The following is a 16,115-nucleotide window of genomic DNA, read 5'->3' as shown; positions in this document are numbered from 1 at the left end:
TGTTTGTAGTTAGTAATGTGTATGTACAGCAGACTATTTGATTGCTCATGTTCTTGAGTGCATTTTGAAGTTAAATTCCTGTATAAAAACTGCCAAGCATGAATGTCCATGTTACATGCCTTGGCGGCCAGACTGTGAACATGTACGTGTGTGAGTTGCATATGGATGTGCATGCAAGTGTGTGTGTGTGTGTGTGTGTGTGTGTGTGTGTGTGTGTGTGTGTGTGTGTGTGTATTATTCCACCCTGGATTTTCCATTGTTTGATACTCAGGTATTCAAACCATCTTGTACATATCAGTGCTAATTTGTGGATGTTTTCTTGTATTTATATAGTCTGTTCTCTCTCATAGTTTATTAGATATTAAGCCAACAGTCCGCCGCTCATGGTCTAGTGGCTAGCGTTGCTACCTCTGGATCACAGGGTCCCAGGTTCAATTCCCGTCTGGGTCAGGGATTTTTCTCCACCCGAGGACTGGGTGTTTGTGTTGCCCTCATAATCTCGCCATAATTCGGCAAGTGGCGAGATTGGGACTAAAAAGAATGGGAACTTGTATGGTCACTGATGACCTCGATGTTGAGTGCCCCACAAACCATCATCATGATTAAGCCAACAGCATTGTGAACCACCAGCTTTCCTTTGGAGATATTCATTTGCCCTTGGGAGAAATTCTAAACTGATTACTGAGTACTGCAAAGGTGGTACGTCTTGTTACGTTCCTTTCTTTCTCAAGAACTGGGTGACAGTTACCCAAACATGAAAAGAACTTGATGCATGACTGTGTAGCTTTCAGGATGATTTATGCAGACATAAGCAAGAAGAAAATAGGTAAAGATAAAGAAGGATTCTATTGATGCTAGAAAGAAAATTGTTCAAATGATAGACACATGTGATCCTAGACTGTAATGAGAACTCTAAAGAGCAGATTTTAGTGTTTGTTTATTCTTCTAGTTTATATTTTGCATGTGTCCCAACTTGCTCCACAGCCAGGTAATGTTCTCTTTTGCTGGAGTCTACTTGTTCTTTCTCAGTTAGTTCAGACTGCTTTGTTTGTATTTTATGATATTTCATACAGTTTTCACACTGTTCCACTGGAATCCGCTGGTGACCTGTTTGTCACTGCAACTTCTGAAACACGTCTGACTGGTCTGTCCTCGGTCAAGAGTGAGTGGCAGACATTGGTGGGTTTGTGCATCACTCTGCGGAAGATGAAAGAGGGAAGTGGGTGCGTGGTTGCTCCTTATAACTTAGCATCAGGTATGATCAGTGTCTGATTTTCCTATGCAGTCCAGACATCATTGGGAGCTTCAGTGTTAGGCAGGTAATGGAGCCAGTCCGGAAAATAGTGGACAGTTTGGGAAAGAATGCCATTGTGCACTCGGTATGTTTGCTGGGAATTCCCGCCCAGTACTTGGAGGAGCCTGTATCACTGGCTGTCAAGCACACTTGCTGCAAATGGCTGCAAATCATGGCTGATGTTGGCACAGTGCTTGGGTTTTGAGACCCTCCTCCGTTCCTGCAGTCGATGGCTAATTTTGTGAAGACAGCCATCATCAGACACAGAGTGCTCGCTAAGCTCAGTATTTGTAGATTGTACCCAGGGGTGATTGTGGTCCTTTGTTTTGGAGCTGAGTGGAAGATCAAAACTGGAGACTCAGGTGATGCTGGTACAGTATTGGATGCAAATTTCTTGACCTCCACTGTTGGGTGGAAAGTTTTAGGGTCCCTCTTAATTGGCCAAGCATGCACTGCATGAAGCCAACAGCCTTGCCGCAGTGGTAGCACTGGTCCTCGTCAGATCACAAAGTTAAGTGCTGTCGGGCTGGGCTAGCACTTGGATGAGTGACCGTCCGGTCTGCAGCGCTGTTGGCAAATGGGGTGCACTCAGACCTTGTGAGACAAACTGGGGAGCTACGTGATTGAGAAGTAGCGGCTCCATTATCATAAACTGACATACAGCCTGGAGAACGGTATGCTGACCACATGCCCCTCCATGTCCGCATCCAGTGAGGCCTATGGGCTGAGTATGACATGGTGGCTGATCGGTACCTTTGGGCCTTCCAAGGTCTGTTGGGACAGAGTTTAGTTTTATGCATTACATGCAGGAAGGGGCTTCTAGGGTAGTGGAGTATGTGTTGCATGAACATGGAGGCTTTTTACATTAGAGAACCATCCCCGCCACCTCCCTTGAGTTCAAAGATGAATTGTTGCCAACGAAAGTACATCAGCTACAGTATTCTCAGAGAATTCTGGTCCCCGCAGATCGAGAACAGAAAAGGTTCATATGATATTAGGAAACTGCAGGAGCACCCATAGTAAGGTCCTGGAATTTGTTTCTCTTATTGAAGGTTATAATGCCCAAATAGTATTAGGGACAGAAAGTTGGTGGAAATCAGAAGTGAATAGCAATGAAATCCTTAAATTAAAATTGGAATTTTTATTGTACGGATAGGTTAGTCACTAACAATGGTAACACATTTATTTCAGTAAAGAATTTGATAATATATACTGAGGTTATCACAGATTCCAAATGTGAATTAATATAGGTGAAGAAACTGGATGCTTTTCTAGACCACTTTTGTCAGGAACTGTAGTGGTAGAGCACTTGTTGTAATAAGGGTGACTTCAACTTGCCAGATTGGGAGAGTCATGCTATCAAAAGTGGTGCCAGAGACAGAGATTTGCAGGACATTATTCTGAATGTCTTGTCTGAAAAGTACTTTGAACAGATGGTTAGAGAACCAACTTGTGAAAGTAACATTGTAAAGCTCCTAGGAACAAACAGACCTGAATTTCTTGAATCAGTTAACGTAGAAGATGGTATCAGTGACCATAAGGCTGTGACAGTATCTGTGACTACAGCTATTACAAGAAATGTTAAAAAAAAAATAAGAAAATATTTTGGCTAAGCTGGAGCACAAATGGGGACAATTCAAAACCATCCTGCAGTATGCCTTTGGCAAGTGTGTTCCAAGCAAGGTCTTCAAGGGCTAGGAAAGCCCTCACCATGTTTTAATAGTTGTGTTAGAAAACTGCTGTGTAAACAAAGAGAGCTTCAGTGCAGATTCAAGAGAATCAAAAGATAGTTGACAAATAAAACCTGAATGAAGCAAAAATGAGCATAAGGAGAGCAGTGGGAGAAGCATTCGATGACTTTGAAGGTAAATTTATGTCAACTGATCCGAGTGAAAACTGTAAGAGGTTTTGGTCTTACATAAAATCAATAATTGGTTCGAAATCATCTATTCAGTCATTCAGTGACCACAATGGAACCATAATGGAAAATGACAGGGAGCAGGCTGAAATACTGTATTTAGTCTTTAAAAATTGTTTCACAGCAGATGATCGTAGTACAGTCCCTCTTTTCAGTCATTGTACGAACATCAAAATGGCAGATATAGAGATAACTTGACCATGGAATAGAAAAACAGCTACAATCCCTTTGTAGTGGAAAAATATCAGGACCAGATAAGATACCTATAAGATTCTACAGAAATTGTGTGAAAGAACTTACTCTCTCCTTCTAACAGGAGTTTATTATCGATTGATGGAGCAACAAAGGGTACCTAGCGACTGGAAAAAAGCACAGATCAATCTCATTTGCAGGAAGGGTCATATGATACATGCTCATACTTATAATCTTACACTGTTGACATCAGTCTGTTGTAGAATTATGCAACATGTTTTATGACATTTTTGGAGCACAAAAATCTACTGTATAAAAATCAATATGGATTCCGAGAACAGAGATCTTGCAAAACTCAACTTGCTCTGTTTCTCTATGAGATCCACAGCTCTGTATCCATTGACGCTGAGATTGATACCATATCCTTAACTTCAGGAAGGCATTTGACACCATCTTGTATTGCTGCTCATTGAAAAATAAATAAATAAATAAATACAAGCATACCGAGTATCAGACCAGATTTGCAGATTTGCAGATGAAGCTCAACACGTCCCTCTTAACTGAACAAAATTGACAGATATAAAGAGTTTTGGGACTCAGGGGAGTGTGATGGGACTGTTACTGTTTACAATATATGTAAATGATCTAGTAGAATTTGTCAGAATTTCTTTAAGATTGTTTGCAAATGTTGCAGTAGTCTATAGGAAGGTAGCAATGCCAGAAGACAGTAACATTTTGCAGGACCTACAGAGGATTCATGAATGGTGCAGGAACTAGCAGTTGACCCAGAACGTTAATAAATGTAGGAAATATGCAGTTCATCCACTAAGGAAGTGGCTTGCAATTGATTATGAGTATTGTTCATCTTCTCTGGGATCATTACCAAGTAGTAGTGGTGGGCGTATTTTGTCACAGCATCACTGAGTATACATGAGAATGTTACCGAGATGCTCAATAAACTCCAGTGGCAGATGCTACAGTAGAGGTGTTGTATGTCACGGAGAGGTTCACTCTCGAAATTTCTAGAGAGTACTTTCCAGGAAGAATCAGACAACATGTTAGTCCCTCCCTCTTTTGTCGTGCAAAATGACCACAACAAGAAAATTCAAGAAATTAGAGCTAATATGGAGGTTACCTTACCGATAATCATTCTTTCCACATGTTATTTGCGAATGAAAAGGGAAGGGTTGGATAAGTCTGCAGTGCCAGGAAGCACGCTCCACCACGCACTGTTAGGTGGCTTGCAGACTATTGATGCAGTTGTAAATGTAGAAGTGGAATGTTGCCAACTTTGCTTTCAAGTGGGGGGAGTGCAATTTCTTTTTACTGCTTTCTTTAACAGCCCATCCTCATCTTCATTTTTGTATTATCAGAGGAATCTTGTATTGAAGGTTATACATATAAGGATGAGAATGACAATAACAAAACAAAATTGTGTAGGGAAAAAACTAGTTTATCACACATCCTCAGCCACACACTGACATTTTTGAATAGGTAGTCATTATTCAATTACTGAACAAAAGATAATACCAACATCTGTAATACATTATCAGATTATAAGACTTCAGAGAATTGCTCATGAACTCTGACATTGAACTATTTGCATTTAGCAACTAAATTCTGCAATCAATGAAAATACTCTTGGCATGTAATTTCAGACACCTCTCCATGCAATATGTAGTTGGGTGAGCAAACTTTTACATAAGATCCAGATTCCCCAAAATCTAACAGCAAGCATTGGATGTTTACAGGCTGACAGTAATTCGTAGACCATAGGAGTGAATACAGCTTCTGCTGAAATGCATCTATGTGTGAGTGCATTAATATGGTGATGAATCCTACAGACTATGAAACAAAATAAAAGAGAGACAAATTTTGAAAATTATAACTGAATAATTGCCTCGCAGCAGTGTGGTCCAAATCCCCAAGTGGTCATCCAGATTTAGGTTGTCTGTGATTTTCCTAAATAGTTTAAGGTGAATGCAAGTAGTGTGGTTCCTTTGAAAGGATACAGCCAGTTACCCACACTATCCATCCCAATCGGAGTTTGTGCTGTATCTCTAATGGCCTCATTGCTGACAGGATGTTAAACCCAAATCTTCCATTCTTCTTACTTCAAAACAGTGCAGTGTTGCAGAAATGTTGCCATCAGTGTGAGAAAACTGTTGGGCTGCAATAAGAAATGATTAAATGAACGGGGGGGGGGGGGGGGGGGGGTGGCTCTACATGGATAGAATTTATAAAGACAGAGTCAAGCAAATAGTTATAAAAAGAACAACTAAAAATGTAATTCTGAAAAACTTCATCATATTTTTTTGGCAATGTACTGCATTAACCCATTAGTGCCCAAATAAACTTTTTTTAAATTTATTACTTTTACCACGTTTGTTACATTGAAAAAGAAGTATTTAATTTAATCTATCATACCAAATATGTAATGCTAATCAGTGTTGAGAGCAAAACATAAATTTATATGAAAAAGTTACACATTTTTGTACTGAATGAAATAAATTAAAAATGAGTACAAATTACAAATAAAAAAAAGTATAACAAATTACTTGATATGACAAGCAATGAAATATTCAACACAGTGTCCCACATTACATTTTTTTGCTTGGGTACAAGCTGATGTCGTACAGTTTATTCCAGCACATCATCTTGTTTTGAGTTTTTTTCACAATCAGATGGTTCATTCCATCAGTCTGCAGCTCATCTGCTAACAGTACTGGAGTGCAGTGTTCGTCCAAGGCCTTTTGGTACCGTCGCATAACTCCCCAAGTATAACTGCACAATTTATCTTTGAAAATTTATATGACATTATATTTCCACTGTTGTGGTAGAGTATCCAGGCACTGTGTACAGTGGTATCCAATAACCAACTGAAAAGAGGCCAGTACTATATTTTATGGACTGTAAGACACACTTTAATTTTGAAGCAATTTTCTTTAAGGAAAGAACATTTTTACCATTTTTGTTATTAGACTGCAGAGCCAAACTAAAAAAATTCTTAGTTTATAAAACTGAATTGACCTTTAAAATCCCTGAAACTTGTCACCTAAATTTTCTTCTTCTTCTTCCTCCTCCTCCTCCTCCTCTTCCACTTTGTTATCACCGTTGTCCTCTTCATATATAAGATGATCCTCACTGCCATCAAGAGTGTTACATACGTCACAATTCTTGAAAGATTTAACAGTAATGTCTTCTCTTACTCTAGAACATGACTGTTTTATCCACTGACACACTTATTTGATTGTAGGTCACTTTAAAGCTCCCTTTCGTGTGAATTCATGTTGTGTTTCATCCGTCATCCATTTGTTCCATTCTCTCTGATATACACTTTAAATGGTTGATTTATCTCGACATCAAGAGTTTCCAATTGTGAAGTAAGTCCTCCTGCAATAACAGAAAGCTCTGTATTTCCCTGTCTCAGTTTCTCTTTCACAGAATTTTTCAAATGACTACCAAACTGATCTAGCATAAGAACAGAACTCTTTTCCAATAAAGTACCTTTACTTCTCTCCTGCACTCTTTTAATCCATAATTTCATACCTCCCATGTCCATCCAACTCTTGTCATGTACGTGAACAACACCATCTGGTGATATTTCAAAAGGTTTTGGCATTGTTTTACATTTGAAAGTTATCATTGAATTAAGTTTAGTACCATCAGCACAACATGAAAGGAAACCAGCGTAGTGCATTTTTTCTTGTCCACTTTTTTTTATAGTTACAGTTTTAGCATTTTTCATGGCAACAGTTCTGTTACTCAGCACATCAAATGTCAGAGAAGTTTTGTCCATATTCACTATTTGTCTTAATTCCATAGTGGTTTTCTTTCGATGTTGAATAATAAAGCAATGGAAAGATAATATTTTCTCTTCATACTCTTTTGACATTTTCTAAGGTATTTATTTTGGTTTTGGTTCACATACTAAGTCCATGTCACTTCATAAACCTGTAGTACCAACTAACTCCATCATTAAAGTCTGTTAAGTTCCACTGTTTGCACTAGCTTACTAGCGTGTATTTGAATAATTTTTGTATCAATTCCAGTGCCATTTTGACGATGTCCTTGACTCCATTTCAATACACCACTATCTAGTTTTGGCCATTTTGCATTCAGTTCTGTATTTGCACATTTAGTCTTCCTCATTTTTTTCAGTTCTTCTTTACTTTTTTTTCTGTTGTTGGAGGACCATATTACCACTCAGCAGTTCTGTTTCCATGTTCTTCTGCATATACATTACTTTCAATTTATAGCCCACATCATATGAATATCTTTTATTTTTTTCTATTACAAAACTAGCAACTAATAAAAATATTGCGCTGTTACCGATAACACAAATGACTTTGAATTCAAGTTCACTGGCACCATAGACTGCAGTGACACATCGTAGGCTAGTCAATGTTCTCAGTTTGTGATGGCACGGCAGGAGAGAACAAGCTTGTTAATCCCTGCAACTCATGTTGTTTTCATCAGTGCAATGCTGCTGCCAGTTGAATACAATGTTGCCAGATAGAGATAGACTTCCATGGCTGTGGCACCTAATATGTGTCCATTTTTAAGAGTGGCAGGAATTTTAAATCAAATATAGGTAATTATTACATTAATCTTGAGTATAAGATGCACCTGAATTTTGAAGGCAATTTTTTGAAGAAAAAAGTGTCTCTTATAGTCTGTCAAATATGGTACCATTTCCTCTTATTTTTTAGCCATTCAGTCAGTTCTACCCAGTATGCTTGCATTCAGTCAGGATAGAGTGTCAAGAAACTTCAGTGTGTTTCCTTGACTGCTGAGAATACCTTTTAAGATTAGTTACTGGGTTTTCATACCATTTGTATTTGGTGCTGCAGAAACAATGGAATTGTCATGCCATTCATACAGCAACAGACCACTTTTTTCTTTTGTGAGGCAGAATGAGTGGTACGTCTTTCATCTTGCCATATTTCCTCTTTTGGAAGAGAGGAGTTTTGGGGGATACAGTTTTCTCTCAAAGTCCCAGTGCCCTTGAAACCTTATTCACCACAAAAAAGTTAACAAATCAAGACTTATAGAAAAGTTGCCAAAACTGAGGTAAGAATTATTAAAAGTGCTTTTATTAGTTGTTGGTATTACTTTTATGTGACACTGAAAATGTAGTATGTGTCCCTGACATTCAAATAATGTTGCGTAAATGTCAATAAATGACATGTGTGATTGTTTGTTTATTAAGGAACAAATGATAAAATATTTTGATTATTATGCATACCCAAAATCCATGATGTGAAGAGATTCTAGTCATTGAAAAAATGTTTAAATTCATTTGTGAATTGTTTCCAGTAGTATGGTGTGCTTTTAATTACTACTAACAGAAAACAAAGAATGGATATTCAACAATCCTTAAATAGCCATAGCAGGGTTATAGAAGTTCACTGTGGTCCAAAACTTCAGGAAAAGTTCAGTCATAAATGTAAAGCTGGGCTGTAATGTGTTAGTACTAATTCAATGTCAGTTTTCTGTTGTGTGCATTTGTATCTGCAGAAGAAAACACTTTGGAATCTGATGAGGTTAAAAATGAAAGCGGCAGTTTTCACAAGCAAGAAACATTTTTTTGTTTTTCTAGTAGTTTTTGGGTGTGCAGCCACATCCTGTTGACATTCTGCCATGATATTTTGGCCCAGAGACATCCAGCCATCTTCAGGTGAGTATTTATGCCGAATTCAAGCATGCGAAATATTCTGGCATCTTCTGGCGCATGCGTCAGGTGATGATGACATGTGTGGGACAGCCATGTTGTGTGTGCTGCCTTTGGTAGTGAAAGTGAGAGATGATCTAATCATTGAATATCGAATGACCCCGTCACATGCACATATGCTGAAAGATGCAAGCACGAGATTTGGTATAAATAGCGGGAAAGTACCTAGGCTCTTCAGTACTTGTCTACTCATCTGAAGATGGCTGGATATCTCTGGGCTGAAATGTAGTGGCAGAATGTCAACGAGATCTGGCCACACACCTGAAAATAATTAGAAGAAGAAATATGCCAGGAAAATTTCAGAAGTTGTAACTTTTTGTTTATTTCTTTCTTATCACATAAGTATGTGGGATGAATACTGTGTTTAGATAATGCTGTTATCTTATGTTTAGTGTGTTTGCTGGCTGTGCAATTCCATATCCAAAGAGGGAATTCTTGACTGATGATGACAACGAGGATAAGTCAGACAACAAGGCTCGACAGAATCAGCCGCCCAATGTAAGTAGAGTCTCTTGCGTGGGCTTGCCATGTATGTTCCTTGCTTCTGGGTTTATTGTGAAACAATAATTGTGTGAGAGCTCAACAATTTGTATAACACTCATGTTATGCTTAATTCAGCTTCAATAAATGTGATGACATATGCGTCTTTAATTTTTATTTCATGTTTGTTGCTGAGTAACACATACATGTTAGTTCATACATCAGTCATCATTGTATTTTTCATCTCCAGTTTGTAGGAAGTGACTGAGTGACGTGTCACAAGAGAATGGTGGTTCAAATTCTTGTCTTGCCATCCAGGTTTATCATTTCCATGGTTTCCCTAAATTGCTCAAAGCAAATAGAAGGATGGTTCTTTTGAAAATGATGTGCTCAATTTCCTTTTCTGTCCTCCTACAACCCACAAATAAAACAGTGAAGCCATGTTGTTTAGACCAATAAACAAATGCGTTTCATTTCTTGTTATCCTATTGTCGTCATACTTTTTTCATATTGCTATGTGAATCCTCTTCTCCATAATCCTACGCCCACTTTTTGCAGACATATTTTCCTTTGCCCTCCTTAAACATCAATACAGTCCTTCTAAATGTCCAGGAACATCACCATGATTTTTTTTAAAGTATTTGCAATCCATCCTCATTATTGTTGCTAAAAAAATATAATCTTTTTTTGTTTAGTTGTTTATTGACCAATGGTGATCTTCACATGACAGTGCTCATTTGTGTTCCTGTCAGTCAGTACATATTATAATTTTGCAGCACCTACAAAAATGTAAAAGTAAATGGTATCACCCCTAAATGTCAATTTTTCATCTTAGGAAATCCAGCTTTGTGTAGAACTTGAAAAGAATTCTAACATTCTCTGATACTTTGTTGAACTTACGTGATTTCAGTTCCTTTTCATTAGTATTGAATATTGTGCCATCTAAATTTTGCCAAGGTAGAAAAAAATGAATGGGATAAGATATTTCAATTTTTCTCTGCAAGGAAATGTTTGAAGGCAGAATTCATTTGATCTATCATTTCAGTTTTATATATTTTTATTATCTGCAAGTGTGTGGGCACTAATTTTTGTTCTACTGGCAATCTTCACATTGGACAAAATTTTTAGGCTCTGGGGAGAGTTTATGTGGTTATATATTAACAGTGTGTTTCTGGGTGTTCTGCCAAGTTGTTGCTTCCATTTTATGCACAAATTTTGATGGTGAACAACTCAGCTGTCTTCTTTAGGTGCTGTGAGTTTTGCTGGACTTCAAGCAGTCTGCAGACTGTTGTTGGTCTCACACCACTATTTAAAGCCCGGTTCAGTTCCCACCATACACTATGCCTTTTGATGGTCTTTTGTTTTCCAGAGCTTGCATTGATATTCCATAAAACACAGATTCTCTTACTGTTTTCCAATCTGGTGAATATGATAACTGGTGAGATTTTAATATATTGAGTGCTGGATCCCAAGCATTATTTAAATTGAAGCTGCCATTCCTGTTTATTAGGTTTTCTGACATGCTTATTTTGATAGACTCCTTAGTTATGCTGTCCCAGAAACCTGGCATTTGCACCACGATACTGGTCTCATTGTATTTCAAGATTATATTTGAGGTAGTGCTCAGTGACAGCTGATTTGCTTGGTTGTTTTGGTCGGGTATGTCACTGATGTTCCTTGCATCTCCTCTTGACTGTTCTGATTGTCTGCCCCAGTAAGACGTGCCACATTTGCATAGAATGCGATACATGCCCAGGTGTTGGAGACCTGGATCATCTTTAACATTACAAAGAATACCTTTTTATATTGGATGAAGGGAGCAAAATAACACTGGAGGGCATGTTCCCGTAGGAATCTGTCCAGTCTTTTCAGATATTGGGCCAGCATAATGTAGATAAGTGATATAACAGTGGAACTCAGTGTCTGAAGAAGACGGCTCAGTTGGTCATCGAAATACTGTGTATAAAATGGAAACAACAACTTGACAAAGCCCACTAATCAGTCACTCCAAGAAAACCTGATAGACGAAAATATATTGTTGTAATTATTGCTGAAGGCTTTGCACAGTGTCCATTTGTTAACCAGGCATGTAATGTATACCCATTAGAAGATATGTCATTGGTTGTACCTGTTGTGCAGTAAAGACTGCTTCTGAAGAAACTACTTGAATTGTTTGTACACTGAGGGATGTTTCTGCCCACGATCATTTTTTCATGAGCAAATTAATTTTGAGTGCTGTACTATGGTGGTCCCACGCCACATACTATAATGATCAGATCTGATCATTTCCAGCAGTGAACAATGTCTTAATAAAATCTAAGCTGAACACATCTTGTCAACTAATTAAAGAAGATTAAGATGATGAACTCATTAGAGATGGAGCCAAGCTCAGTTTGGGGAATTACGAGTAGGGAGGTCAGCCATGTTCTTATTGCAGAAACCATCGATTTAGTGAAACTGCAGGAAACATAAATCTAGACGGTCGGACACGGATTTGAACTGCCTTACTCCTAAATGTGAATCCAATGTCTTATCCACTGTGACATGTTGCTCACTTGCATCAGCAAATTAAAATCTGGTACTATTATCTAAGTACATGAGGTTGACAATACAGTTTCTGGGTCCTTAATGACTGTTTTTGACTTTTACAATGTCCTTAAGGCTTACAAGTCTCTTGCTTTAACACTTTTCTCCCATCTTCCTAAAAAGAAGGCATCCCTTCCTTTGAAAGCGTGCAAAATGCCAATTTTGTCTTCCTAAGCGGTTCTGTGTGCTGCTACTTGACAAAGATTATTCTCCTTCCACATTTAAATATTTTTGTGTGGCTTCATAGGTTTACATCTTTAGCATAACAAATGTTAATGTGATACCAGCTGTTATGAAACCTGATACAATATTTTGTATATATGATGTATCTGGATGTTAATTGGAGTCACTAACATAACTAGTAAACACAAAGGATTCATTAACGCAATGAAGACAGTTCCACACGTCAGTGAAGCTGATGTGAAAAAGCTATTGCTTGGTATATGAAACACCCTGGCTGTTGTATACTTAAAGTGGAGCATTGAACAATCTGTTACCAGGTCATCTTCAGCAGTGTTAAACAATACACGTCAGTGTTCCAGTCATAGTACAGGTGAATAGCAATCAGTCAGAGGTCAGCGTGTTGACTTGGCGTTGTCCAGGAAGTGGAGTCAATGGCGAATGTGCCGCCTCCTTGCTGTACGCTTGTTTTATAGCCCATACAAGCATGGGCGAGTTATCATGTGATGTTGCTTATCAGTAGTCTCTTTCTCTGGTGCTGCTCATACTATGAACGGGAAACACTCTTCATAGTGTCCCTTGGCCATGCAGTATCGCTATCTGGTGTATTCTTGTTGTGTATGCTGTAGCCGTGGAGACTTGCATATACATCATGTTCTGTTTAGAGCAAACATAGCACAGGGTTACATAGTTACCTTAAAGGGCATTAAACACTCGAGTCAGGTACCAAAGCAGCTGTGCAAGGAATGTACACAAGAATGTTTTAGATTCCAGTCACTATAAACAGTGCTGCAGAGGCCTTCAAAATGCACATTCCAGACTCCAGGGAATATGTGTAGTTGGTAAAAATAGTAAGATATTGGTAATCAAGAGTAAAAAAGTGCACAAGTTGCAAAAGGACCATACTCCATCACTGACAAGATGATTTGGGATGGAGCTCAATCTTGGGTTGGACAAGTATAGAGAAGAAGATCAGGCACAGTCTTTTCAAATGAACCATTCTGTTATTTACCATAAGTGATGTAAGAAAACAACAGAAAACATAAATTTGAATGGCTGTGTGAGTGTTTGAACCCCACTCCTGCTGAATGCGAGTCCACTGCCATGCCACCTCACTGTGCACTAGAGTTTGAAACACCATAGCAGAAACTGATGGTAGTGGAATCTTTCCGATAAAAAAAGATTCAAGGGGATGGAAGGTGATGTATTCGCAGCATTGCATGTATACAGTTATCATGAAAAGAATAGAAGTTGTAATTTCATTAAGCTGTCAACTTCTAGACTAACTTCTAGATGTAACTGAGAATGTTGTGGAAAGCCTTAATACACTAATACCTACATTCCCACAAGGAACCAGAAGAGTTGAAGGAGATTTTAACCATCCCCCAATATATTCATTAAATGTATAAATAAGACATTTCCTCATTCCTCAGACAGGAGATAGAATCATTCAATTTGGACAAGAAATATGTAGTGCTATCATGGATCAGTTTCAAGCAAATGCTGATAAAAAAAGCCAGAAAAGCTAGGTTGTTCAGTTTATTGTTCTTGAACTCAGAGCTGTTTTTGGGGTACCATATGAAGGCTGCCTGAAATTGTGAAGATGATATTGAGCACATGTCAGAGCGCAAGGGAAATAAAGAAAAAAAAAAAAAGGTTCTTGTAAGAGCCACTGAGACCCTGGTTTGTGAAAATGGTGCAGGAGGCAACATGAGGAAGGGTATCACTATTGAGAGACCAGCAGTAGATATTTTTTAAGTATCATTTATATATAAAAAAGATTATACTTACAATTTGAACTCTCATTTCTTTTTAAGTTGGAAAAGAATTTATATATTGTTCCCTGAGGTACTGAATACAGAAGTGAGAATTTCATATTATAAAACATTAATATAGTGTCAAGACACAATTTTTTAAGGAGTTATAAGCAGAAATGAAGAAAGTTTGAAAAAAAAAGATTTGCATAAGGTTATTTTGCCGAAAGGTGGTGTGTAGTGAGCTGAGGGCTTTTTGGAGACAGCATGAAATATTGTCATTGTGTGAACCTTGAAGCAGCAACACAAGTGTAATGAAATAAGTGAATCACCTCTGGTGTAAGGCATAAGTTTGCAGTAACTTGAAGATACGTGACACTAGTGTAATAACATGCTGAACTGACACCAGTTAAATTGGAAATGTAATAATCCTTTATTTCCTCTTGATTTCCCAGTCATTACATCTGTTGTGGTTTTGCCTTTGATTAGCAGTTTCCCAGTCATTTTCCTTGTATTTTTTCCCTCATAAATGATAAGCCATTATTTTGTTCTAAGTAATTTCTGAAGGAGATAAGATGCTTTTTCCAGTGCATGAGAGTTTGTCTTGGTGTTACATGTTCTCTATATTCCTGATAAATGGAATTGTAAGTAATAAGATTTGCAGAAAAATAATCAGTGAAGCGTGTACCAGAAGAGGGCTTGGTAAATTTGCTTATGACAGCTTTGAAGGGAAGAATTGAGGAGATACCAGAACATGGGAAAAGTTGATTGAGCAAAAAACAGACAGGATTCCACATTAAAATGATCAATCCTCACCACTGTCTGAGAGAATGAAATGAAAATAGAAACAAAAAATGCATGTGTGAAACTGAAGCTTGCTAACAAGCATAAATTATACCCTTCTTAAAAAAATATAAAACTTTATATTTGTGTGTCTTTATTGTGTTCTGTAATTGTGATGCTTGGAAAAATGTATTTTTAAGAGAGGTGGTGCCTTTAATGTGCTCATATATGAAGGATTCTCTTCAGGGCAACCAAGGTGGTGGAGGAGACCAAGGCAATCACAACCACCACAATGGCCATGGGCCAAGTGCAAAACGTGTACGTCTTCAGCAGCCAGGTGCAGGAGGGCTCTCAGCTCAGCAGCAACAGCAGCAACAACAGCAACAGCAGCAAGCCCAACAGCAGCAACAACAACAAGCACAGCAGCAGCAGGCACAGCAACAACAGGCAGATTTCCATCAGCAGCAACAGCAACAGCAACAACAGCAAGCAGCAGCAGCTGCAGTCGCTGCTGCTGCCATGATATATACATCCACTGCAAACACACAACCGCAAGCATCGTTCCAACGTTTCTGACCGGCAGCAATATTGCCTTGTGAATGACTGTTGAGTGCCAAAAATTGGTGCTGTTTTTTAATGCCATGATTCATTGAATAGACTGATGATAGTGCACAAACCATTGTGTTGATGTCTGTCGTTCAGGACTGCGGGTGACTTTCAGCACCAACATTTTTACTGAATGCATAAATGCTACAAACACGCTCTTGAGAGACACAAACTTATAGGTTGCTGACAGGACATACAAGGCATCCACCACTCACATAAAGTGCTCTTATGAAGGGAAATGGCTTTTAACTGAATGATCATTTAAAAATACTGTACATGTGATGGGTATGTCTTATACAAGTGCAATAAAAGTTTACATCTAAATTCAGTTCCATGTTATTGATTTCTCATGCACATTTCTCAGCATGCATACCATGTTATCTTTTAATTATTAATGTACATTGCAAATATACGTAAAGATGATACACTGAACAACAAAATTCTAAGTGTACGAGGATGGAGAAAGAAGACCATAAATATCTAACCTGCAACTGCTGGTGAATTTCAATATCTTTAGCTCTCTTTTTTTTAAAAAAAAAAAAAAAAAAAAAAAAAAAAAAAAAAAAAAAAAAAAAAAAAAAAAAAAAA

At 38.0% G+C, this 16,115-nt stretch overlaps 1 protein-coding gene across 1 annotated transcript in view; it reads left to right on the top strand.

The window, feature by feature from the left end:
- Nucleotides 1–15,855, top strand: part of LOC126458118 (cyclin-dependent kinase 8) — a 47,911-nt gene extending 32,056 nt beyond the window's left edge. The window contains exons 9-10 of the mRNA XM_050094948.1: nt 9,531–9,636; nt 15,168–15,855. Of these exons, the coding sequence (XP_049950905.1) occupies nt 9,531–9,636; nt 15,168–15,497 (436 nt within the window). The 3' untranslated portion in view covers nt 15,498–15,855. The remainder of the gene's footprint in view (nt 1–9,530; nt 9,637–15,167) is intronic.
- The last annotated feature ends 260 nt before the right edge of the window (nt 15,856–16,115 follow it).

Source organism: Schistocerca serialis, chromosome 2 (genome assembly GCF_023864345.2).
Source record: "Schistocerca serialis cubense isolate TAMUIC-IGC-003099 chromosome 2, iqSchSeri2.2, whole genome shotgun sequence".
Classification (NCBI taxonomy): Eukaryota; Metazoa; Arthropoda; class Insecta; order Orthoptera; family Acrididae; genus Schistocerca; species Schistocerca serialis.
This window is presented reverse-complemented; position numbering and strand designations above follow the sequence as displayed.